Genomic DNA, 26062 nt, shown 5'->3' with positions numbered 1-26062 from the left:
CTAAGCCAACATCCATCTATCTTCACTGCTTCTGAATAAATGCCATGGATTGATTAGAAAACACATGAGTCAATTAACAGCAAACCATGCAGTGCTCTACAACTAATTGCATTATAGTGTGAGGTACTTGTCATTTTTATAAAGTTCTGAATATTCCAGGAAGAAATTTTAAAATTGGATGGTCTGTATCTGGGCTTTTATATCAAGGATTTTGTAATTAGAGACAATCAGATTATGTTGGGACTTTTTTGTACCAGGGTCTGTTTAAGCACATACTGTGAATCTAAAGTGCTTTGTTCCAGCTGTCAGACAAAGAAAAGGATCCTTTATTATTGCCTAACCTGAACATATTGAGAACACCATGGTAAAGAATACCGTTTGAAACATTTTATTTTTTTTGTGAGAAGCTACAAAGTAGTACAGATGATACAAGCAGTGTTCCACAAAGGTTTATCTTCATACTTTTAAAAGCCATGTTGCAAAAGTGCAGAACAAAGCAGCACAAAGTCTAGGCTAAGAAACACCAATGAGTAGATGTAGAGTTGCTTTAAGTTGAAGCTTGAAAGAAAACAGCAGACATTTTGAAGTGTGGTGTATATTAAATTGTGCTATGTTTCCCAAGGACTACAATAGGGGAAGAAATTAGCTTGCAGTCTGCTTAAGCTACCAGCTACAGATCAACACCATCAAAACAAAATGCAATTAGGCAACATTATCCCCCTTCTGTGGCAAGGCATGCTGATGAAAAGGTATAAAATACTATTTCTTATTGATTGAATATTACACACAGAGAGCTATAAAGAGAATATAAATGCGTGCATGCAGCCCCAAAGCAATTGCTCTGAAAACTGCAGTGGGGAACTCTACAAGGAAAATTGAAGCTTCTAGAAACAAAAGGGAGAGAGAAGATGCAGTAAGCCTGTGTGGTAACAGAGCTGAAAACAGTACATTCATTCATTATGGATGAGTACCTGGATGCCAGAATTTTACTTTAGGTTAAAGCAATCTTTTTTCTGCCTCTCTTGTTCCCTGCATTCTCCTTCTTGAGCTCCCACAATACCACTCCATGTTTGCTACTATTCCAGGTGCCCACTCTCGCATTTAATAGTCTACATAATCTCAAATATATAAATCTAATTTAATTGTTTCTTCTTTATTCCCAGTGTTCTTCAAGAAGTAAAACTTTACCATCAAATTAAGCTGATAGCCTTCCCCAAGCACTCTGCACCAGTAGATGCAAAATCAAAAAACATTTTAAAACTATTTTTAAAAAAAGGCAAATTAAAAAATAGCAAATAAAAGATGCTAACTTTAGTTCAGCCTAACCACTTTTCCAATTTCTACCATCCATCACTGCTCCAGCACACAGAAGACACACCACTGCTCTGCTTTATACAGTAAAGGCCATATCCTAAGAAATCAAGCAATATGAGAGAATGGTCATTTGTTCTCAGAGTATTCTGACTGTCAAAGCAAAAAATTGATTCACAAACGTTAAAATTTCACAGAATCATGCAATGGTTTGAGTTGGAAGGGACCTTTAAAGTCATCTAGTCCAAACCAACTGCAATATTCAGGGATATCTTCTACTAGACCAGGTTGCTCAGAGCCCCATCCATCCTGGCCTTCAATGTTGCCAGAGACGGGGCACGCATCCATCCCTCCACTCTGCACAAACTGTTCCAGCGTTTCAAGCACACTCATTGTAAAATAATTCTGCCACTGTAAAAAATTTCTGCATTGTATCTAGTCAGATACTTTCCACCAGGAAATTATTACTCCAGGAATCAGAATTCAATGGCAAAGAAAATCACAGAACACAGAACAGCTGCTGACTGTTAATATTTGGTGACTGATTTCCTGCCCTTCCATTTGAACTTGGCCTTATTAATCAATTTCATCTCAGCAATTCATGGGTACCCTTACACCCCAGTTTCTCCCTTCATTGTTTCTGCGCCTTGACTCTCTTCCTTTCCTACATCTTCCAGCTAGCATCTGCTTCTCTAGTCTTCTTTCTTTTCAAAAAGAGAAAAAACACAGTTTTTTAGCTATTTGACTTGAATCTACAGTTTATTTAGCTTACATATACAAGTACTAAGCTCTTGTCTATTTCCTATTTACCATCTTCACCACTGCTTTCCCAAGTCTGTTTTTGGTACCAAAGCATAAACACAAAACAATTAAAATAATTTTGGGCAGTGGAACTGAAATTGGATCCTACAACTTCCTTTGGAAGGCCAAAAAAATATAAAATACCAAATGTAAAAAGCTGCATACCCTTTTCTATTTTTTTTCCCTCTGGAAATTAATCTCAAGCACACTTTGTCCTATTGATTCTGAATTTCAAAACATCCTGCATTCCTGACATTCCCAAAATGTCACCAAACTCTCTAAAAAAACCAGAAAGTCTGCGGGGCTCAGAACACTGCAGGAAGTGAACTTCCCTGAAGAAACAGTCTTAGGCTGAACTGGATCAAAGCCACATCTCACTGCAATAACCTCAGAGGAGGCTTTTCCTCTGCTATCAAGCTGTACTTCATGTTGGCAGCTTCCTAATAGCTTAAGCAGGTTCTTATTGTAAAAATTACTTGTGTTTTGTTGAGCTGATGACTCTGAGACATGACCTCCTTGAAACAGATCTCTACCAACACATCATGGCATTGGGACACTCGACGCCACCACCACATTCAACCTGTTATGGAGGCTTCCAGAAACAACAAAGGTAGCAATTTTGTCAAGCTTAGTCTTGGAGCTGCCCAAATTCCACCACCAGGGAAAAAGAATAGAACAACTACACAACAGAACAATACAAGGCAGGCAACCATCCCACACTATGTGAGGTAGGGTCAGAAGAGGATGAAAGGCTTAGATTACTTGCTTAAGAAATCCAACATTCTACAAAGCAGGGTAAGAATGTCTCAAAATTCTCTGTTTACCCATCTTCATCCATCCACCAATACTTCTCCAGAATTCTTTTGTGGAATTATCAACAGCTCAGGAGTAGTACAGGAAGCAAAACAACAATTGAGAGATGTTTGATTTCCCTATGGGAAGCTGAAGAAATAATGTCTGCTCTGCATTGAAAAGATTTACATGAACACAATGAAAAGAATTAGCATACAAAACCTCAGCAACGTAGATATATTTTCCTTATTGCTGGTTCCCATAAGCCTCATAAAACACTGGAAACTGGATGAAAACACTAACCAAAATATCACAGGAAACTGAAAATCACAAGCATACCATACAAAAAAAACCCAAAAAACTCAGGAGTAGTTATAGGCATAATGAAGATAGTTCATCTAGAAATAGTAATTTTTCTTAGTCCACAGTTTCTTTTTATGCATTTACACATACCTACATTTTAAAGCAGAGAGAAAACATTTGGGATATACCATTGGCATGGTTTCATGGAATGGGTTGGTTGTGCCATGCCTGTGCCAGGTGGCTTCAAGTCACACTGGGTATTCCCCCATGAACACCAATTCTACAGTGCTTCATTGTCAATAACCTTATTTCTTTCAGCTTCTAGGTCCTCCATCTGTAAAAACACAGACAGCAACAATTGCTCCATAGGGGCCTTGTTAGGCTTAATTAATACCTGTGTGAGATCTTCAGCTAAAAGGATAGGTGTAATTACACAATCTGAACTGCTCCTTGCATACAAAACCTTGTATTAACCCTTTCATAATTTGAACTTTGGAGACTGCTCCATGTAAAAGACTCTCACCCACTGGAGTCACCTCTTAATCTTCTCATTTCAAAATCAAATGAAGCCCATCATCTTTCCTGTTTTAACAAATGGGATTCTGGAGGCTTTTTTTTTTTTTTTTTTTTAAATCATTATTCCCCACCTTCCTTCCTCATATGCACTTTAAGTTTTTACACTTACAATATTCCTTTCATCCTGGCTCTGAGCTCCTGGAAGTATTTCAGGTGTAAGAACTACTCCTCAAGCATGCTGGACAGCAGGTAGAGCTGCACAGGAAGAGGTCAGCAGGGGGAAGAACAAAGGCTCTCTACGGAAGTTCCACAGCTCTTTAACTCTATTTTGGTGCCCTTCAGCAAAGCCATTACGAATGAGACAAGACTCCATCAACCATGAAATGCAATCAGAGGCCTTGCTGGATTGAGTTCAGAGGAACACCAGCAACCACCCAATGATAGCCACTGCAAGAAGTCCAACCTCCTCCAGCATGCAGATCCACAGAAGAGCCTCTCAAATGCCCAACCTGAGTGGAATGCAGCAGTGCCAAGGCACCTTCACCGGTCCTCACACTTCAAGCTACAAGACTTGAAAATTTTACATACAGGTTCACTGCTTTATACAGCCTGAGCACAGGAAGTGTCACTGCCTCCACCAGCATCTCCCTCTGCTCAGCAGAGCCTCCAGGGGCTGGAAATGAAAGCTGCCAGACCATGTCTGTTGACAGAGCCAGGAAAGAGGAGCAAAGTGGGACTCTGATAGTTGCACAGCTAGAAACAGAGCTTGGGGAGAGGGATTTGGATATTGCCATGCTCTCCAGAAGGGGTTCAGAAAAGCAGGTACTCCAGAAAAGATCAGATATCTGCCATTTTTATAGGAGCCCACATACAAAAGACAGAACATATTTCAAGTGATCCTGTTGTAGACCCCAGAACTGCAGGTTCTGCTTCCAGCCCCTGCAGGACATCTCCTGCAAGCACGTAAAGTAAATGCATTAAAGCCTATCTTATTATAGCCTCTTAATGCTATCTTTTGTGGCATGCATTAGCTACAAACAAAAACTTCACAAGAAAATAACTTTTATTATCATACAGCTTCACATTAACTAATCTCTACTTTCTTTGTGAGTTACAATCAAGTAGCATTGCCACACCAGCGCATCTTGCTATGAATTTCACTCCATGCCAGTACGCCCACACCACCTGTTTTACCACAGCAAAACAAACATTTCTATCCAGCCTTCCACCTTGACTCTGTGAAGCAACATCCCCTGCTATTGAAATTGTTTGAACAGATTGTCTTTGAAGTAACAAATAATATGTTAATGTGACTGTTGTTAACAGCAACCTCTATAAACATCAAATTTTTTTTTCCCCTTCCAAATATCTCCTGCAAATCCAAGAGAAGAGAGCTGAGCTGCTTTCCCCTCCCACAATCATTCAGCTCCTTTTTACTTCACCTCAATGGACAGCTTAAGAAGAACTGTGGTAAAATATGTAGATCAGACAGATGGCATTTGCTGCTCTTTTCTCAGTCCTGCTGCTCAATGGTTTTAAAAAGCCACATAATTCATTACTAAGGTAGTCTCAGGTAGATCCTGAGCTCCACTACGACCTTTTCTTATCCATTTTGGAGGTGGAATTATTTTATTTACAGGAAGTATCAGAGCCTTCCACCAGAGCAGAAAGAGATACTGGATTAGAACAAGACACCTGAAATAACTGACTTTCAGTCTTTGCTTTTAAGTTTCTCCTCAACAATTCTCTCCCTCCTTTATTTTACCAGATGTGAGGAGCAACTGACATCTCCACTTCCTAGCTGGAGCAGTGGGGCAGGATAGCTTGGTTCTCCTTTTATGGTTCTCTTTATGCTATCCCCTAACCTCACTCTAGATTGTGCTTATAGCTCCCCGCTCCTCCCCACACACAGAACTTCTCTCTTCCCAAATAATATCTGGCTATTATTTCTCTAATATATCAATTAATAACCAAGAAAGCAATTATACACAATACACAGACACATGTGTGGCCATCCTCTTGACAGACACAGCCTCCTTGTCATACACTGAAAATTGCTTGTCTTTTATTCCTCTTTTGTTTTTATAAAACAAGTAGCAAGATTAAAATACAGAAAATCACTCTTATTTGGTTACAAAGCAATACAGAAATAAAAAGATAAGCCAATAGATTTTACTCTGAAACACCATTGTGCGGTAAGGTTTACTGAAATCTCAGCTAACCAGCATTCATATTGCAATTTAGGCAGCAGTCATTTCCAAGCAACTTGTTCCTTAGTGATAAAAGACATGCAAATAGCTTATCACATCATTTACTAGAGGCTCCACATTTCCACACATAACTGCTTCCAAACAATAAGCTCCCGTCAAGTTAGTGTTCCATCAAATCTGTCAATTGCAACTCATTTGGCACTACAGGACAAGCCGACACATTGCATAAAGGTCAAGTGGAAAAATGTCCCTTCCACTACATCAGTGTCTAGATTGGTAAAGGTCAATCCATCCAATAATTGCTACTACAGAAAATAATGTTGTTGCAATCTATATCATAGGGGAAAAAAAATAAATAAAGAGTTCAAGTACTTCATTTTTTCCCAAGACATGACAAGCCAACATTAGTGTCGTTTCATGACTGAAGTCCAGTGTGCTCTGGAGTATTTAATTAGAACTCAAAGGACTGTAGTGTGGCAAGTGATGATACACCCATTTTATGGACAGCTCACCTGAAGCAGGCTGAAATAGCTTGCCTAAAGTTAAAATAACAAAAAGCAAATATGACTGAGTAGACTACAACAAAACAAAACTAAACAAGAAATCTGTTGTGGGTTTGGGTTTGGTTTTGGTTTTTTTTCCTTTCTTTTAGCTCCCTATTCCTATTGTATCAAAAACTTCTTCTTCAAAAAGTGGCACTTAATCATTTATAACATCACAGTATGCTGTAAAATATAAAATTGACATAAACAAATACAGAAATTAGCATCAAGCCATTTTAATGCTGGAGCTGAAATCCTAAGGCTAAGTGATCAAAAACCCATCCTACAGAGACACATGACCCTTGTCACCCAGGGAGGCCTAGAGTTGTGCAATGATGGAAGAGAAGGGAAAGGAAGGTGCTCCTCACTACATCCCTCCACCACTCAATTCATACACAACTCAGTTTATTCTCAGCTTCCATTACTAACAAAAGATTAAAAATTCAACACTATTGCTTAAGATTCAGATCCTGTATCATCAAGGCAAGCTTGGAAGAAGTTTGGCAGTTACTGGGAAGAGTGGTAGAAATATCTTAGAGTCAACTCTAAAACAAGCAAAAATAGAATAATCATGCAATCAATGTCCTTATTGTAAGCACTGGGTTCCCAGATTTACTGCAAAGCAGGTTAGGTCTTATTAGACTTTCCAGATACTAGTTGACTAGAACTAAAACTTGCCTGCATCCTAAGCAAGCTTTGGATCAAAAATGAAAAGAAACAACATTCTGTTAAAGAAACAAAATTTACCAGAGACAGCTGCAACTCTGTCCCTAAGATACAGAATAAATACAGATACCTGAATGTTTCCAGAATGAGACTAAGGGAAATTAAATCACCAGTTAGAACAGAATCAGGCCATCCTGTCAGTAAGTGCTCCAAGGGATACAGTAACAGGTATCTGAAGCCACATACCCCTTGTTCAAAGCATTATCTCTCCATTAAAAAGAAAAAATCTGGCATAGCACAGTAACATGTATCTCCTTTCATAGGTTTTCACTTCCACAGGGAAGAGAAGGCTGGAAGCTGGCAAAGGGACAGGGTGGCATTCTTCAGACCTCTTCACTGCCACTTCAGCTGCCATACGCAAGAATGGGAGTGATGTTTGTTTTACCCTCTGGCAGGTTTCCTAACTGTGTCAAATTCAAGTAGTTATTCAAATATACTCAATAACAACACTACCAAGACCTTAGAAAGCCACAATGGTTTCTTCAGTGACAAGCACAATGAATGATGGCAGCATCAGAATGTTAGGCTGCTAACAGCTGCAGTAAAGAAAACCCAAAAGAAAACAGATTCTCAGTTAGAGACAGAAAATATAATTTTTAAGGTTTTTAGGCCAATGAAGCACTGTTTGATGAATGCCTCTCAATGTGCAGATGCTTTACTTGTAACTGCATTGACACCAAACAATATTCTGGAGAACATCACCCACCACCCCCATTCTGAAAGAAGTTATTTGTTTACTTGGAAGATTCGTCAAGTAGATGCATACTGTGTAAATAAAATTTGCCCTTGGCCAGCTGTTTCCTATCTGAAGAGGTGAAAGCTTGTGGATCCAGAATCTAAATAAAAAGAATCTGATACCCACTGAAGTGGGATTCTCAGATGCACTCTGAGAACCACCCTCAGATGCTGGAATGGTTACATGAGCCTAAGTTGCAGGAAAGAAAATTACTTCACTTTATAAAGGGCTAAAAAGAAAAGTTTTGTTATGCTACCTCATACCTTTGCCAGCACAACAAGTACATACAAAAAAACATGAGCATATTACACCAGAGGAAGAAGAAACCAAAACAGTCTGGAAGTGACCAGAATTGCCAGACTAGATCAGACCAGGGTCCATCCAGTGCAGGGTCCTGCCTGCAGCAGTGACAAATGGATGTTTCAACACTTCAAAGGATGGAGAGAAAAGCCTACAGGGAAGCCTGCCAGCCTCTGCCAGCCTCAGCACCATCTCTGGTGCCGGGAAATACTACAGACCTCTTTCAGCAAGCTCCAGGAATTACCAGGCTGCTATGTCTTATATTTAATGCAATTATGCTAAGAGGAACATTTAGAAATAAAACCTCAGACGAAATCTCTTCATGACAACTTTCAAAAAAAAAACTTTCCAGAAATAACTTTTTAAAACTCACTTAGACAGAAGGTAAAATCAGGTTCAATAGGCAACGTGTCAAATACTTGAAAGAGTATAATAAAAAATGCAACAAAGTATTTGCATAAAGTTGCATAAACTTTCAAAGAAACTAAAACTCTAATGTTATGCTTCAAAAAAAAACTCCTATTGAATACTTCCCTCTGTACAACTGCCTTATTTCCTACACGATATCCCAGTTACTGAGCTTCACCAATGATCAAAAGCTTTTGTTTCTAAAAAAAAAAAAAAAATTCTACAGAAGTTCTCCCTGATGCCACATCATTTACACTGTCATCACATTCACCTTCTTCCTCCACTGTTATTAAACAAGATAATTAGCATCGAAGTAAAAAAGAGTGAGAAATAAATTCTGTTGTAGGCAGCAAAAATATCTCTTGTTCAGTTCAGGCATTCCCGGTCACTCCATCCAGTTTCACAAATTGTCCTTTGGAAGATAAACAAACCATTATTCGCTCTTGCACTTAACGTAACTCTTTAAATTGCTTATTGTCTAAACAACGGGTTAAGATACTTAGCTATCCTCTAGCACTGTGGCTTCTTCTCCTTTCCTAGTTTGGCTTTAATTCTGAAAGAGCATCTGCTGGGGCTGAATTTGCACAGTAGGAGTCCTGGCAACTCCTCACAGCCAAGGTTAAGGCAGTAAGCAAATAGCTGTTGGACAGCCCTTTTGCCAGGAAGGGACCCCAAGCAGAGTACTTCTGAATGAACAAGTACAAAACACCAGAGGACAAAATCCACCCAGAGCCAGCAGTTCTGACAGATTCGTATTTCCCACTGGTGTCACCCTGGTAATTACACTTCCTTGTCCACTATGGTCATCCCCACAGATTTCAGTAACAAGAAGCTGCTTATGCTTGGAAGCAGCTGAGCAATAAAGGAAGAGGCCATTTAAATAGTGATCAAAAACCAGGCATGGCAAGAGCACCACCTGCACAAACTCTGTGCACAGGCAGTTCAGCACTGAACACATCATAATACTGCTAAACATACCCCAAATCTACAGGGTGTTTCTCAGACAGGTATTTGTGGCCAAATTAGGCTCCTCACTCATAGAAGGAAGCAGAATCAATGATAGAATACCAGGCTGGAAGGCACCTCAGGGATCACCTGATGCAACCTCTCTTAGAGATGCAGTCTAGACAAGACAGCCCTGCCCAGCTGAAGCTTAAAGGTATCCAACATTGGGAAATGCACCACTTCCCTATGGAGATTATTCCAATGACTGATTAGCCTCATTGGGAAAAATTTTCCTTATGTCCAACTGGTATCTCTCTAGGAGTAATTAGTGCCCATTACTCCTCGTCTTTTCACTTGATTCCTTGCAAAAAGGGAGTCTCCATCTTTGTAGCCACCTTTTAAATATGGGAACATGCTGACAAGGTCTCCCCCTAAGCCTTTTTTTCTACAGGATGGGCAAACCCAGTTCAACAAACCAAGTTCAGCCTTTCCTCACACTGAAGGCTTCCATCTTTATGTTCCTTCTTTATGTTTCATCTTTATGTTCCTTCTCTGGACCCTCTCCAGCCTGTCCACATCTTTTTTTGTGTAGCAGGGACCAAAACTGAACTCAGTATTCCAGGTGTGTCCTGACAAGTCCTGAGTAAAATGGGAAAAAGTTGTAAAGCAAGACAGTCATGAACTTCGTAAGAGCTGGCAATGATGAAATATTCATTCCACTTTTTGACCTTACCCCAAGCTCCCAAGAACATTGTTTGATTAGAAATAAGCATAGCACGAGCTTCATCCTAACCTTCAAAAGAAGTCTGCAGCGGTTAGTTAATCTTGGCTGAGCAGAATATTAACATCAAGGAAGTCTCTCTATCTCTCTATTGCAAGTTGGTTTGGGTTGTTACTTTAAACCCCTTTGCATAGAGGGGATGACTGGTATTTTATGTGACTTTTAACTGACCCCAGTATCATTCATCTACTTGCTTGGAAGCCAAGATTGTAGGTTTGTGTGCTACACATCACTTCAAAAAAGACAAGAGTCAATTGGCCTGCAGATGAGAACTATGAAAAAAAAAAAAAATCTAGTATTTCACACTGGTTTGTTGGGTTGTTTTTTTTTTCCCCAAAGGTTATCCAGTCTACTTTGGTAAAGGGAGCCTTTCTGGTTGCCCGACAGGGCTGTAAAAATACTTTCTTTGCTTTCCCAAGGGTGCTTAAAAAGTTCTGCACCCCAGGTAACATTCAGCAATATTTCTTTTAGGTAGGCATTGGAGATATTAGGAACACTGTGTGCTGTTGCATTACAAGGCAGATAAATCTCAGATATTAAAAATGGACTTCAGTAATTCCAGGCAGATATGAAGTGCAATTTTGTAATTGATAGGGCAAAAGAAATTAAGATTTTGTAAAAAAAGTATGAGAAAGAAGACACTCCTCAGGTCAAATAGGCATCAACTACACATACCTGAACAACCAACCATCCAAGCAACTCTTTAGATCTTCCTACAGACAAAGAAATGTGAACTCTAAAGGCACCTGCCTTACATGAAAGAAATTCAAAAATCTTGGCTAAGAGCATGACAGCTTCTAGGATCCTGCTCCAGCAGTGGGGAAGGCACACAAGCCACAGACCTGGCCACTTCTATTACAGAAAGAATGGGTTTGGGGAAGCGTAGAGAAGGCTAGGCAGCACACTGGACTCCAGAGCAGAGAAGTGGGAGCAGAGAAGCTCACTTTTCTAATGGAAATAGAGGAAAGGTTGCCTCTTAGGAAAGGGAGAACCAGGAGTGTGTTTAGAATCAAGGAGGGCACCCTTTCCTGAAGAACTAATTTTCCATCCCTTCTAACTTCATAAATCAAAACTGACTTTTGTAAGCAAACACTCAGTACACTATTAGTTGCCTCTTATCAGCATTCACTCTGAACAATTATTAGCAAACATTGGCAAAGAGGTTTATGCTAAGGAATTGTACATTATGAAATAAAAGCAGGGGAAAAAGGGCTTCTAGACAAATTAAAAACAGGCACAGCATTCAAGGCAAACTTGGTCCCCGACTTCAAAGAGACAAGAGAAACGATGCTGTTTGCTTGCACCCAAGGGAGGCCAGGAAATGCGGCAAACATCACCAATGATGTCACAGTCCCTACAGGAGCATACATGGAGGTACAGGAAAGTTCTCAGAACAGGCCTGTTAAAGTCAAACTTCAAGTTTGCTTCCTTCAAGCTACAGCCTAGAAGATGCTTGTCCAGCAGAAGCAGCTACATTATCCCCCTGAAGGATTCCAGCCCTCACATGACCTACACCTCTTGCAGTCAGCACAGAACCAAGCCCTGGCTTAAACAGGAACCCAATGCATTGGTTTTAACTCATCTGAGCAAAAGCAACATTTGTCAGGACACTTTACCAACCCAAAAAAGCTTCATTTCACTTCTTTTGACACAATGAATATTTTTTTCCCTACATTCAACAAACAAGTGTGTCACAAGTAAAGAAAATAAGTCAACTACAGCTCAGCTGTTTTGCTGCCCACACTGTTCCCAAGTAACTCCCATCTGTTTGCACTGGTGAGACATTAGCTATTCACACACAGGCAGGCAGCCTTGCCTTCTCCTTTCTTGACTGAAAAGGACTTCTTTTTTTTTTCCCCTCTGAGAGAAGCAATAACAATGGAATAATTTTAGCATGTAAGGCTGGTCCTACATATTCAGCCTGAGTGGGTCAGTCAGTACAACACCTACACGTAGGAAGAGCCTAAATATTTTGAAAGCAGGAGCAGGGCAGAGAGAAACACCTCTTGGATAAAGCAAAGGGCAAGTTCACTCCATAAGCAAAGTGGCAACAGTGCATGACATTGGGAGTAAAGATGATTTGTTTCTCTGACAGATTTCTTTCCTCCTTCTTACCTGGAATTTCATGATTGTTTTCAAAAATGTTTCAAAAAAAAAAAAAGAAGGAGGAAGGGCCATTTAAATTAAATAATAGCATCCTATGTATGCCTCATAATACGTCCTGGGAGTTACAGATGGGGAAATAAGCACCTGAGACAGGAAATAAAAAACTGCACAAAACTCAGACTTCTCTACATGCAAACATGAACAGATTTGTGATGGTAGAATAATTATATCAGAAAATCAATGTAGTAGCAGTGCTTCTGAAGGCACATTGCTCTGAAATAGAATGAGATTTTAATTCTGAAGTAATTTCACTTTGGATTATTTTTTCCTCCCAAATAATTCTTGTTCTTCTCCTCCTCGGTGTCGTCAGCATTTCTTTCCCTGGAGGACCTTGTCATTTTACACAACATTATGAAATGTTTTGGGGTTTTTACATATACATGTTGAGTCTTCTTACCCTAGGTTCTTCAAGGGAAGTGACATAGTCTGACCAGAACACCTCTTTGTTCAGAACTCCTCACCATTTTCATTATTATTAGACAGCACCAGAATATCCAGGTGCTAAAGCCTACCTATTTCAGCTCTTGCTCAAAAGTGTTTTCTCCACCACATAAAGGCAGTAATTAAAATACTTCAAACCAACACCCCTGCACTTCAATATGAATTTGAGTTTGATTTTAATTACAGCTGTGCACTTAAAAGAGCTGAGCTTTTTGTTTTCACTTAGAAAGACCAGGACAGCAGATTCTCTATGAACATGGGCAACAAAGCATGGCATTTGGCCTGTGAATACAGAGCAGCAGATATTGCTTGCACACATTTGAAGGAGGTCAGTCAGTGTAGCTTCCTTAAGTCACCAGAGTTACTTTCTCAAACCTGAAAACACAAGACCTCAGCAGAACTACTAATGGGCTATTGAGCTTTCTGCTTCCAGTTCACCAGTTTGACTCTTGCTCAGATTAAGGATGGAGAAATCAGTTCCCCTTGAGTGGTATTTGACAGATGAGGACTTTTCAGCAATAACCCTACTAGTAGGCTTTGCACTGTGTTATGGGGTACAGCAGTAACCTTTTCTCTCTGTATTCCTACATTCTCATAATTAAATGAGAGCAATTTAATTTCAAATTACTCCCACTGAGAAAGTTCTTGCTGTCACTCAGGATTCAGATTGAAAAGAGCCCAGCTTCAGCCCAGTGCAGAGGTGCAGCCAAAAGTTATCCCATGACATCATATGCTTTATTTACAAAAAATTAAAAATACATGAGGGCATTTCATACTCATTTGATAACACAAGAAAAAATCACTTACAGGTTGTATTGCTTGAGGCAATTGTAAAGACACATTTCACTTTAAAACTATAAAATTCTTAGGACTAAAAATAATTTGAATCAAAAACAGATAAAGTAGAATTAGGTTCCAGAATTCAGCTGATATTTACAACCCTAGTCATATGCCCTTTTTTTGATGCCATTTTTCATTTCAAATTATGCACATGTTTAGAAACAACAGATCACTGCTGTGACTGCATGGCTGATCTTCCCCTCTATAAGGAAAACTGAAGATGAAAAAGAAAAAAAATCACACAATTTAGTGACACCAGCTTTTCCACCTGTGCTTTCAGAAAAACTTTTAATAGCAAAGATGCTCCAGAAGTCTCTAAAAATACTTTCTATTCCAGTAACATTTGTTTTACTGCTATTGGTACGCATAATGAGAAATTCCTAACTACTTGCTTTTGAATTTCCGGTTTTCTAATAAGTGATCAGTATTACTTTTTCATAAAAAGAAATCCTTCCTAGATAGTGATTTTAGTTATCTATATGCTCTCTTGGTTATTCACATTTAATGAAGCACGTAAAACTGGTACTTGACATTATCAATCACCAGCTACTACAAAATACTAAATTGACAGTTTTAGAGAAGCAAATACCATATTCTCACTGTGAAGTTTCAAAGGCAAGCATGGAGTCTACTATTTTGTAAAGCAAAGTTAGACCTGTCTTTTCCCCTCATACACATCACAGCATCACACTATTGCCTATAATACATTTATCACAGGCAGCACAAGGCTTGTCCTGGTAACTTATCAGCCAGGGCATCTAGTTTAGTTATAACAGTAATACGAACTTTCAGGCATGAAAAATCTTACACACCTGTGTGTCTAAAAGCTTATCTGATTGTGGTCAGACTCTTCAAGATATTTCCCTGTGGCAAACCTTGTCTGGAATTCATGGTCCTGAAAAATCCCACACTGAGAATGAGTGTATTTAAGTCCAGAAGGTCAACACCTGTACTCATAGTTCATGGCTAATCTCATTTGCCTCACAACACAAAAGAAAATTATCCAGAATTGAAATCCTAGTGTTAGACAAAAATCTTACAAAACAGATTTGTTCAAGAACGCTTCTTAAGTATTGGAGTGATATTGTTACTCCTGTCAAATTTGAGATGTCTCTTGTGTGCTCTCACTCAATATACCTCAAGTACACCAGGTTTTCAAAACACATCAGTTAGTACCTCTTTGCCCTATGCCCCTTGAAAAGTTCTTCAGGCAAGAGGCAGAAACTGAAATGTCTGAAATTTAGATATTGCAATTCCTGATCTTAGAACAACCTATTCCAATTTTAGAGTTAGATATTAGGACAGCATAGAAACATTTAGGTACAGTATGTCATGAAAAAAATCAATCAGATAAAAACCCACTCACTTCTAAGCAGATTCTTGAGACCATGATCCCAAAGGCTTCAATATACAACACACTCCCTGACACTGGTGCAAGGCAACAGATTCTCTGTATGGTGCCACAGCACATAGAAATCCAAATGGGTTTTGTTCTTTACTTACCCCGAGTTTCTCAAGAAGCTGAATGACTTCTGGAGAGCTTCTAGCAACTCCAGGGTTAAAGCCTTTTCTCCAAGATGTTATTTTTCCATGGAATCATCAGCAGGGAGGCATACAGGGGCACTTGGCAGTGCCAGAGGCACACACAAATGAGCACCCACAAATAAATCAGATCAATAGCACATTCTGCCATGACCTAAACAAAAATGGCTGGACATCCTTATGTAGTTCCATCATCATGTTGGAATTATGCCTCCAAATCACAGCACCTCACCTTGCTTTGTTCCCAACTTTGCCAAACATCAAACCAATTCAACTTACTAATTTCATTTACTTTTTTCCCATTAAAAAAAAAAAAAACAAACCTCAAGTCCAGCACTTTCCACACTTCAAATCAAAACCCACCAGGAATCTTGACTGGTATTTATACAGTATATATATACAGTTTAATAACTGGTAAGCAAGTTTGAAACTCACATTACCTGACATCAGTTTTGAGGCTCCCACAGTCAGCATTTCATATGGACTCACTGACTCTTTGTCCAACACATGCTATTGTATATATGAATGCTAGGAATCTGACATCTTCCCACTTGGCTGTTTTCATTAATGCTTACCGCCACAAATGTATCGCTGTCCTAAGAGCACTAAAGAGCTCCATAGAACACCACATTTTCTGCTTTTCCTTCCACAGGCTAATGATAAAGCAACACACAGAAGTTTGCATATGCCAAAGGCAGGGCAGTGAAGCATCAGAGAGAACAGACACATCTGCAGAACTATGAACACACCCCAGCATGGGCAGTTTGGCCTGGACAGGTGGACACAGAGGAGAGAAGGGAAATCTGAAGAGAAAACAGAAGTTAACTGACTTGAGGCAATCACACTTTGCAGGGGAGTTTGGAAAGCAATGGAAGGGTTGAAGAGATCTCCAATATCCAAAATCCTGTTAAGGATTTTGACCAGACACCATTCAAGAAGCAGCAAAGAGCATTATTGTTTCCCCACAGAAGATTTATACTGAAAGATTTTCATGTTTGCTTTCAAATGGTAGTCACATTCACTCAGCATCTTTTTAATCCAAATTCACACAGAAATTGCATTATCGTGGCATCTAGAGGTTTCTGCCCATGTCCAGTCATTTATTAAGCAGATAATAATTGAAAAGAGCAGGTGTCCCACTTCCCTTAGAATTTTTATATCCTAAGTGTAAGACAAGGGCAGCAAAATCAGTTTCTGGTTGTTGGTTGAATTAATAGCCATGCTGTCTCCAGTGGTCGTCTTGCAAATGAAACACAGTTTTCTTATCTGGAGCTAATATTTTAAGAGCTAGGGAAAGATAAGTCTGTCCTGAATATAAAATTTGTTTTCAAGTGCAAAGTAAGCAGATGGGCTGGCTGAGTATCAGGAGAGCCATGTCATTCACTCAGTGGGTACCGTCCAGATAGCACATCAACACTTCTCCCAAGTTATACCCATTAGAACCCAGTGCTTCAAACAGCAATTCGGCAAGTAAGATCTTAAATTACCCATAATTGCTTATTTTGTTCGTATTTTTGTCATTGCTTGTTTGTTTGTAAAAGACTAGCCAGGCTGTCTGGGAACAGCTTGGCTGCATCATGGACTGAGAAACAGAGCCCAGCAACCCTAGGAGGGTGGCCGGCAGTGTCAGTTTTAGACAGCAGATGGTCAGGAGCAGAGAAAGCTTCCAAGCACTCTGTATGCCAAAACTTCAGCAATTTTCCTCTTGTCAAGCAGCTTCCAGAAACACAAGATGTAGCTGAACCTCTTCACTCTGGCCAAGATTAAAATACAAGAGCATGGCAGAATCCCATAAATTACTACCACTTCCTAAAAATATTTAGGCTGCACAGTTCAAGCAAGATACTGCATGACTACAGCAGTTTCTGCTAGAATACTGACTAAGGAACTTGAGATACAGAAAACACAAGTGCATTTTCAACGTGGAGCATAACTAGACCTGCTGGTCAGCAAGGTCTGGTTCTACCTCAAAGATGTTCATTGATGTGGAACAGAACTGGTCTAAAATAAGGATTTCAAAAGCATTTCAAGAACCTGCTGGAGGTGCATGTGTTTCTCATGTAATGAAACAAGAAGTCAAAGTACCCAGAAATGCATACTAGATCTCTCTCTCACAAGCAATTAATACTATTATTTTAGTATTAAAAGAAGTTTTTCCAGTTGTCTACCTGGCAGCGAGATAACGAAATTCATACCTTTAAATTGTGACCCCTGCTCAGTTTTGCAATTTAATAAAACCAAACCCAACACAATACTGGATAGGCAGCTGGATAAGTCTAACACAGATTGCATAAAATAAACAGTAATGTTGTTACTGCTGCTTGTGGACAGAAGCCAAGATGAGGCATTTGAACAACAGCATTTCAGTCCACAGCTTCAACTAGCACCAAACAAAAAATGGATATGTGCAAAAAGACTTTTGTTTTTCATTTCAGTCCACTATCTTAGAGGAACATGGACAAGATGGTAGAGGCACAAGGCTTGTGCTGCTTCTGTTTTGTTGCAAGGTAAGTTAAGTCTAATGTGTACTTCACAAAAGCCTTTACTATCCTCAACCTTCCAAACTCTTTTGGAGACATTATTTGAATTTATCAGAGTAAGACAAGATAAACAAGATCCATGTAACAAAGCTTAGGGTTTGAGAATTTATACAAGCTTTTTTCCCCCCTATTTCTTAATAGCCTTACAGGAAAGTTATAAAAATGAAAAATGAAACCCAGAAGACTTCCACACAGATTTCAGGAAGCTTCTACAAGCTTGTGGTGAAACAAATCTCTAACAGCATGGCACAACAGAAGGCTCTATTTGTTCCATCCACCCCAAACCCCTTGACAAGGCAGTGGCCTACGACTGCAAATTACAAGCTTGCAGTAGGTCTCCTGTGTCACAGCAGCTCTGCTCCTCCAGCATTCACCACTTTTTATTTAGTCAGCAGCCTCAGCTAGAGTGATTCACTAAACATACAGCTGGGTCGAAGATTTAACTTCCAAAGGATACGTGCCACACTGAAACAAGTCCAATCCAAAGTAATGTGTTCTTCGAGAGTTATTTCCAGATATAGCTTCTCTCAAATTCCCTGTCCTTCCTCAGAAAGAAGCCAAGTTGCCTTCGTTTCTGTGTCCTGTTATAGCAGCCATCTGTCAAGCAAGCAGTTTAGTTCAAAATAATAGAAGCACAGTAAAGCAGGGATTCTATCCAACCCTCATCTACAAACAGCTCTTCCAAGAGAAAAGAAATTAAAAAACAAACAAACAGACAACAAAAAGAACAACACACCACCCACCTGCTTGAATATCAAATTAGTACAAACGTTTAAGAGCTATGACTGGAAATAGTACTTCAAATTGGGAAAAATACTGCTCCAGTTTAAACTGCAAAAAGAAACTTGTAAAGACCAAACAGATGCACATCTGGCTAGGTATTCAGAGTTTTTGCAAAATTCAGTATTTGCAAGTAGCACTGTAAGAAGTGGCAAAGGCCTTCCTCTGAGTGCCACTTAGCATTTTCAACCCAAGCATTACTGAACATGATTCTCCCTCATTTACTCTCTTCTGCAGTTGCCTTAAAACAAATAGCTCATTCAAGTGACCAACAGCACCTCTGGTAGCGAAAAGCTACAGGAGACCAACAGCTACCAAGTCTTTCCTTTCCCTTCCTATTCTTGTGACTAAGGGAAAATGTGCAAAATGAGACTGAAGCTCCTACAAGCACCATAGGGTTCTGCCCTTGATGCCCTGCAAATCCTGAGATACGGAAAGGACAATTGGTATTAAGATGTCTTAAAGAACACAAGAAAAGAGAAAAATATAAAGAGAAAACATGTGAACACTTTTTCTGCAGAGCACACGGTGCACAAGTCCATGGCAGTTCACCAATCCACATAGCTCATCCTTTGAGAACTCACCTAAAATAACTTAGGCTTATGTGACGTTAAATGTACCTACAGCACAAATCCTTATTGCTGAGATAGGATAGATTTTGCCACCACAGGCATAAACATTTCTGTGTTCTTTCTGTCATGTTGGACTGATGAGGAGTTGCTCTGATCTGCTCAATGACCTTCACTGAAGAAAGCTGACTCTGAATTGCATGGGGGAATTAGCATTCCCTACCAGTTGCAAGCAATGCATGTGCAAAGAAAAAAAATTCTTTAAAAAATGATTATCATAATTTAAAAGAATCAGTAGTTCTGCAGCAATTTTTTGCTCAGTAACAAGATGGCATGTGAGCCAGTAGTGGAGTTCAGCAGCAAGACTTGGTCATGACAGTTACCAATCCACTTGCCTCTTGTACCAGGCAAGGTTGAGGAGCTCAAGTAGCAAAGAACAGGAAAAATATTTTCAAATGTTTGGGCAATAGATTGTTCAAAGTGCATTTGAACAAAATGCACTTGCTCCCACTGCAAGCACAACTCCCACAGACACAAAATACAGTCTTTTTTTTTTTTTTTCCTCCTGTATTCAGCAGTGTATTTAACCTTGGAGCTGTCAAGCTCCATCATGAATAATGAGCCATGACAACATTCCAAGTGATCCTTGGAGAACACACCAATTTTTCCTATATGCTATGCAAGGCAAAATGCTTATATTCCCATGGTACAGTACCTGCTTTGAAAATATACAGTAATGTGGCCATCAAGAGGAGACCACAAGTAAATACACAAAAAAAAAATACATTTATTTCCTGATATTTTAGCACCTAGAAACAGCAAGAACAATAAAACACATAATATCCCAAGGGTTCCTCTTTAAAATTATACTGGGATTGAGGATATTTGAATATGCATTTCACATAACCATTTCACAACCAAGGAACATCTGCATTTGAAACAACCCATGACAGCTACAGCATGAAGAGAGAACACCCTGCAGGTTTCACAGCACTGTGACCTCTAGAAAAAGAGCACCAATGAGGGACATGGGGGTGCCCTCCACCCCGAGCAACCCCCAACGCTGTCGTAACACATTCCCCACCCCACACACACAGCACTGCCAGAAAGTGTAGAAAAAAATGTAGTTATCTGAATGCCTGACTGAAGCTCCTCTACACCAACACCCTAAGGTGTTGACCCCAAGGCAGGTCTTTCAGAAGGCACAGCACAAATAACCAAGCAATAGCAAGAGTCATTTCTGCTGTTCGTCACTCAAGGGGAGGAGGAAGACAAAGATTCAACTAAAGAAAGGAAAAACTAGGAAGAAACAAGCTGAAGACTTAAACAGGCATTCCCTTGTCTCTTAAACAACAATGGAGGGTTATGGTTGCCTTGACAAAAATCTTCCCTCATTCAATAAATGCTAATGCATTAACATTAACCTGGAAGACACCATGTTCTCTAGCAGCTCAAGCAGCATGCATTTGTCCTGTGTTTCTGCAAGGTGAAAGAACAATTATATCCTTGTTTCTGAGCTGTTTGCAACAAGGTATTTGTCCATGGCTTTGTAGGGGCGACAAGCTTGCCTTTATTTCTGCGTCATTTCCTAGTCTTGTTGCCGCAACTAAATACCCGGTGCGCCCTTTTTCCCTCTCTGTAGGGGCACTACTTTACTTATAATTCAGTTTCAGTGACTTTCTTAAACTACAGGAGCTTTCAAAAAGCTCTGTAGAGCAGGAAAGAAACAATGTCAAACTTGTGATGCTTGTCTTTGCTTAAAGTTGTGAAGTTTCCAGTGTCAGACAGCAGAAAGCAGTTCTGAGCACTTAGAGGAGTTTTAAGTGCTAACACCTCTCCCTCCCACCAAAAGGCCTTTGCTCAAGACTAGATGATTCTTAAAGAGCTGGAGTCAGGAAATCTCTTTTTGTTTCTTGACTATTGTTGAAGCTGGAGAGTAGACTATCACCAAAGCAGCAGCTACACATGATAATGTACTTATTGGCAATTTAATTTTCCCCTTGGGAATTTAGCCACACATACCCCTCCTCCACCTTCTCTCCCTCCCCTCTACTCACCTCTTCCAAGTCCAGGGCATTTCACAGCTATTCTCATCACATTAGGTCTACCCTTGCTCTGCAGTGCTACCAAATGAGCAAGACCTGCGTTGTCACCACACACAGTACTACCATCATCTCTGATTCAAAACAGTTCTGCTCTTAACAGAGGACTCACTCTGTACTCAGATTCATTCCCCAAATTACAGGATCAGTAATTTTCTCTCTAGCATTACAGTTAAAATGCCCTCAGCCCTCCCCATGCACCATGTTCATTGCTCCCATTCCCTGATAATACACGGCCATTTACACCCCACATCACGGCACATTTAGCAATTCCATTCTCTGCTAGCAATATTTGGCAATAAGATCCCTTCAAAGAAGGCTAATTACAGATTTCATTCTAACAGAAATTGCTACTGGGCCTATCTGCAAGCTCTTTAACAAGCTCTCAAACTTCACGCCACAGAAGACTTTGTTCTCCACCAGAAGCAGCAACATAGCTCTAAAGGCAAAGGTGGAAAGCTTTGCCACTGCAAGATGAAGAAGGAAGGTCACAGTTCTGATTCTCCTTGCAGCTCTGCACCTTCTCCATGCACGTCTTATCTTGAAGATACACTGCCTGTGTTTCACCAAAGGAAAACTTAGGGAGCCAGTTTAGCTGCCATGAAAATAATGAAAAGCAGTCACAAAAAAAAAAACCTCAGTTGATAGTTGTATCAGAAGTGGAACAAAGACCAGCATGACAGGAAACAGGTCAAGGACTCAAAAGCTAGGAATTTATAAAATTCAGCCCTGGTTGCATGCATGCATGCATGAAGCATGTCATTTTCTGAGAACAACAGTGCCAAGGCAGACTTCTAGTTTTCAAAGGGATGGAAGAACTCAAGTCATTCTCTCAAGCACCTCGGCATCCAGTCCCATACCAGGACCAATGTTTTCTGCCTGTTTATGTCAGGCTTAGCACAGAAAACAACAATCCCACCTGTGAATTCTCCTTATCACTTTTTCTCTCTCTGCCCACAACATCTGGAGAAATAATGTTTCAGCCAGACCACTCACCTGAGGGGAATTAATGCAAGATTCTGCAAACCACCCTCTGTGCTAACCCCTGCTTGATAACTAGGGTGGAACTGAAAAGGGTGAAAGAAGGAAGTGATCATCAAGAGACAACTGGTCCCGTTTTAAGGATTCAAGACTAGTGCCCAGGAAAACCACACAAAGCTTTCTGTGTGAGAATCAGCACAACTCATGGCTTTTCCCTGTGGTCAACAACTATATGGCATCACATGGAGATGTCACACCTGATACACTGAAATACTGCTGTCAGACTGGCTGACTGCCTAGAGGATCCCAGTGGGAATCTGTGGTAACCATGCACACTGAGTACACAGCTGTTGGGAAGTCTCCAACTGTGAGCTCAACCCACAGGCACTTAAAAAAGAAGAGTTATGAGTGTTACACATGTAAAGCACACACATTAATAATGTCTATTTGACAGAGATTAAACACATAAATATCTACTACAGCCTCAGATTTTAACACACCTAAAGGTTTACCCTGTCAGGAGATGACACACTAAAAGTATGACTTGTGACAGCAGCAGACTCTTCTCCTATACACAGGCAGGCTTTTAAGAGGCCAACAGAATCACTCTTGCAGAAGTGCTACACCCTACCCCCTAGACATTATATTTTCATCTTGGGGACATGTTTGGGGGCAGGAAAACAGAGTCATAGTAAAACTGCAAAGCATTAGTTTGGAGGGGCAAACCACAAGTCTGACCACTGCCCAATTCCTAAAAGCCAAGAGTATAAAAGTGAGAGGAAAGGAGCTGTCTTCTTCCACACTTATTCTCTGAAGTAACCATATAGATTTCAGTGAAATATTTGCAGACCCTTCCAACTGAAGATAGACCTAGTGGGATGAATTTACCTTAGAACCTCAAGATTATCAAAATATGAGTACCTGAACACAGACTACCACAAAAGGAAACAATAAGAAACCCAACATGCATTAATAGATGCTCTAATTATTAATGTGCACACATACAAAATTTATCAGAAGTGTCAAGGCATTGGAAAGAAAAAGCATAATTGAAAGATAGATATTTGCCAGCAGCTGTATCACCACCATCTTCTCTAGCTGATTTTGATTGAACTCAGTGGACATCAACTTAATCAATCCCACAGGACAGTATCATTCACTTCTGTAATAGCTGCTGACCTTATTTCTGTGAGCCCTGTTGTAGTGTCATGACTAAATGTGGCAAGCAACAAATCTCACTCTGTCAGCAGCCAGTGCCTGTCCTTTCTCCTTTTGAGGATTCCACTCATTTCTGCATTTTTTTTTCAGTCATGCTGCTTCAAAACAGCTGATCCAGATGGTGGGTATTTGGATTTCAACCTTCCCACATGGTGATGTGGCTCAAGAAAACAAAAACTGTTGCTACCTGCTGCTGACCTGCTTTAATTTGTTTCCTACCACATGACAGAATAAACAATATAGGTCATTGAATTAGTTTTCCACACCTACTCACTGCTATGTAGGGGACATAAAACTAATAGAGGAAGAAGGAAAGAAAAAAAAAAAAGGCAGCATGATCCAGTGGGGAGTAGGGAGGAGCAATTCTCACCTCTATCATAGTCATCTTCCTCTATTGCTTTTTCCTGAAGCCTCTGAAGACGTAAGATCAAGGATTTTAACTATGTAAAGAAAAAAAAAGTTAGTTATGAAGAAGCTGCATTTAAAAATAAATAGACTATTAACTTCTAGGCAATATAAATTTAATGGATTACTACATCACTACAGTGGTCAAATTTTAATAGTTAAGCCCAGTATTTGTTAAGTAGACAGACCTATTTGGAAGTCAGCTGAACTGCAGCTACCTGAGCCAAGCATGGCTTTAGTCCAAACACACACAGAGAATAACAAACGATATTTCTTGAAAAGCAAAGGAGATCGTGCGATTGCAGGATATTTTTCACCCTTTGAATAAATGAAAGTACAATTACTAGAGGATTCTGTCAGCATGAAATCTACTTCTGATCACATTGTACTCAACAGCATGTTCCCAAGCTCATTCTGACAATTTTTTACCTGAGTTTTGCAGAGAACAAATATAAAATTTCCATATGCAAACCACATTTTATTCTGTAAACAGAAATGCAGTATGAGTATTTTGGAACATATTTACTCATGTTATGGGTCAGAAAAAAGTGCTCATATGCAACCAAAAAAGTTTCATTAAAATACAATTTAGGCTTATCTTCATAATGTTGATATTTGCATTTTCACAATGCAAATGCTAGATGAGGAAAAAAAGCAGAACACCAAGAATACCCCAACCACATACAGAGTACTCTCACATTTCAAAAGAAACTTACCATCATAAAGTTTTGTTTCAAAAGTTAACACTTCTCTTTGTTAACATCAAGAGTCTGGACCAAAGTTTTAAATTTACCAAAAATTTCTAAGGCCATTACAAGTTTTTGCTGTTAAAAGAAATTGGTTAGAAGGTAGGTTTAGTCCTCTCCTTACTGCCATGACAGCCACAGCCTAACATGGCTACAGATACAAGACTGAAATGTATTTCTTATTAAATTTATGCGTGACCTGTACCAAATAAGCCACTATCAGACCTGAAAATGGTGAGCCTGAAGAAAGAAGCACTGTATATTCTCAAAGCCCAAAGCCTGAAAGTGCTTGGGAGAGGACTAAAATCCACACTTTAGAAATCCTGCACTTAAAAATATTTCCCTTCTTCCCGAAGCTCTTTCATATTTAATCCTCATATGTAAACTCTAAGTTGCATGCAGAAAAATAGGTACAGCCAGTCAACAGCTTAATAGAAGCACTCAGTTATCAAGACTACACATCAACTCACAAATCTTTAAATTCAGGATTTCCCTCTGAATATGGTATGTGAAAGTGGACTAGTAAGAAAAGAACTGTAAAAATAAAGCCAGGAAAGCATCCAAAAATGTTTGATTAATAATAGGCTACAGGATGCTCCAGAAGAAAAACAAATAAAAAACATTGCATACATTCCCATTTCTTCTGTGTTTTACTTTATTTTGGTTTTCACTTCCTGGAATTCCAATCTTTTTTCTCTGAGGCTAGTGAGGAATATGAATGGTACTGAAGGGAGGAGCTCTGAATCGTCACCTTAAATTATTTTCTGTGTTTTATGCCTGACTTTTTAGTGTTTTAAAGAAGCCTGCAATAGTAATGATTCCAGTGACACTTTTTTCATATACATGATGTACAACAACCATCTATACTGAGAGTACAGCTTTGCTGCTGCTGGCAGTGTTTATTCCATCATGCACTACAGTGGCAGGTCATTTAAAGTCTGCTTGGGTACCACAGCCCAGGCACGCCCACGGCAAACTGACTGATGCTGCCACTGTAAAGTGCTTTCTGTTCACAGGCTGGGGAGACATTCAGAGCTCAACTAATCAAAGACCTGCTTCTGCTACAGCATGGCATGTCCTAGATGTGTACCAGAGGAAGATCACTTTTTATGTACAGAAAAAGCATAATTTTAACAACTTTGGTATTGTCTCCTTTTCTTGACTACCGTTGCCTTTGTTCCTTTTTGAAAACTTTGGGACTTGCTCATTATCATTACAATAGGAAGGTGTTTCAAATTAAACATACACAACTGGCTAACCAAGGGCAAAGACATCTGAGGGCACAAATCCCCAATTCTCCATTCAATGAATTAATGAATACAGAAATTAAAGATAGCAATGTTTCTTTCGTGCCTATCAAA

General features: G+C 39.6%; 1 protein-coding gene across 6 annotated transcripts in view; it reads right to left on the bottom strand.

Moving 5' to 3' along the window:
• The window catches only part of DISC1 (DISC1 scaffold protein), a 193052-nt gene that overhangs the window by 145871 nt on the left and 21119 nt on the right, over positions 1 to 26062 (bottom strand). For all 6 annotated transcript variants that reach the window (XM_088052570.1, XM_088052574.1, XM_088052568.1 and 3 more), the window contains one exon: positions 23921 to 23990. In XM_088052570.1, the coding sequence (XP_087908696.1) occupies positions 23921 to 23990 (70 nt within the window). The remainder of the gene's footprint in view (positions 1 to 23920; positions 23991 to 26062) is intronic.

This window comes from Pseudopodoces humilis, chromosome 3 (assembly GCF_049639895.1).
Source record: "Pseudopodoces humilis isolate 2021_Gansu_Grassland_sample_001 chromosome 3, ASM4963989v1, whole genome shotgun sequence".
Classification (NCBI taxonomy): Eukaryota; Metazoa; Chordata; class Aves; order Passeriformes; family Paridae; genus Pseudopodoces; species Pseudopodoces humilis.
Note: the sequence above shows the minus strand (reverse complement) of the source record. Positions and strands in the feature narration are given on the sequence as shown.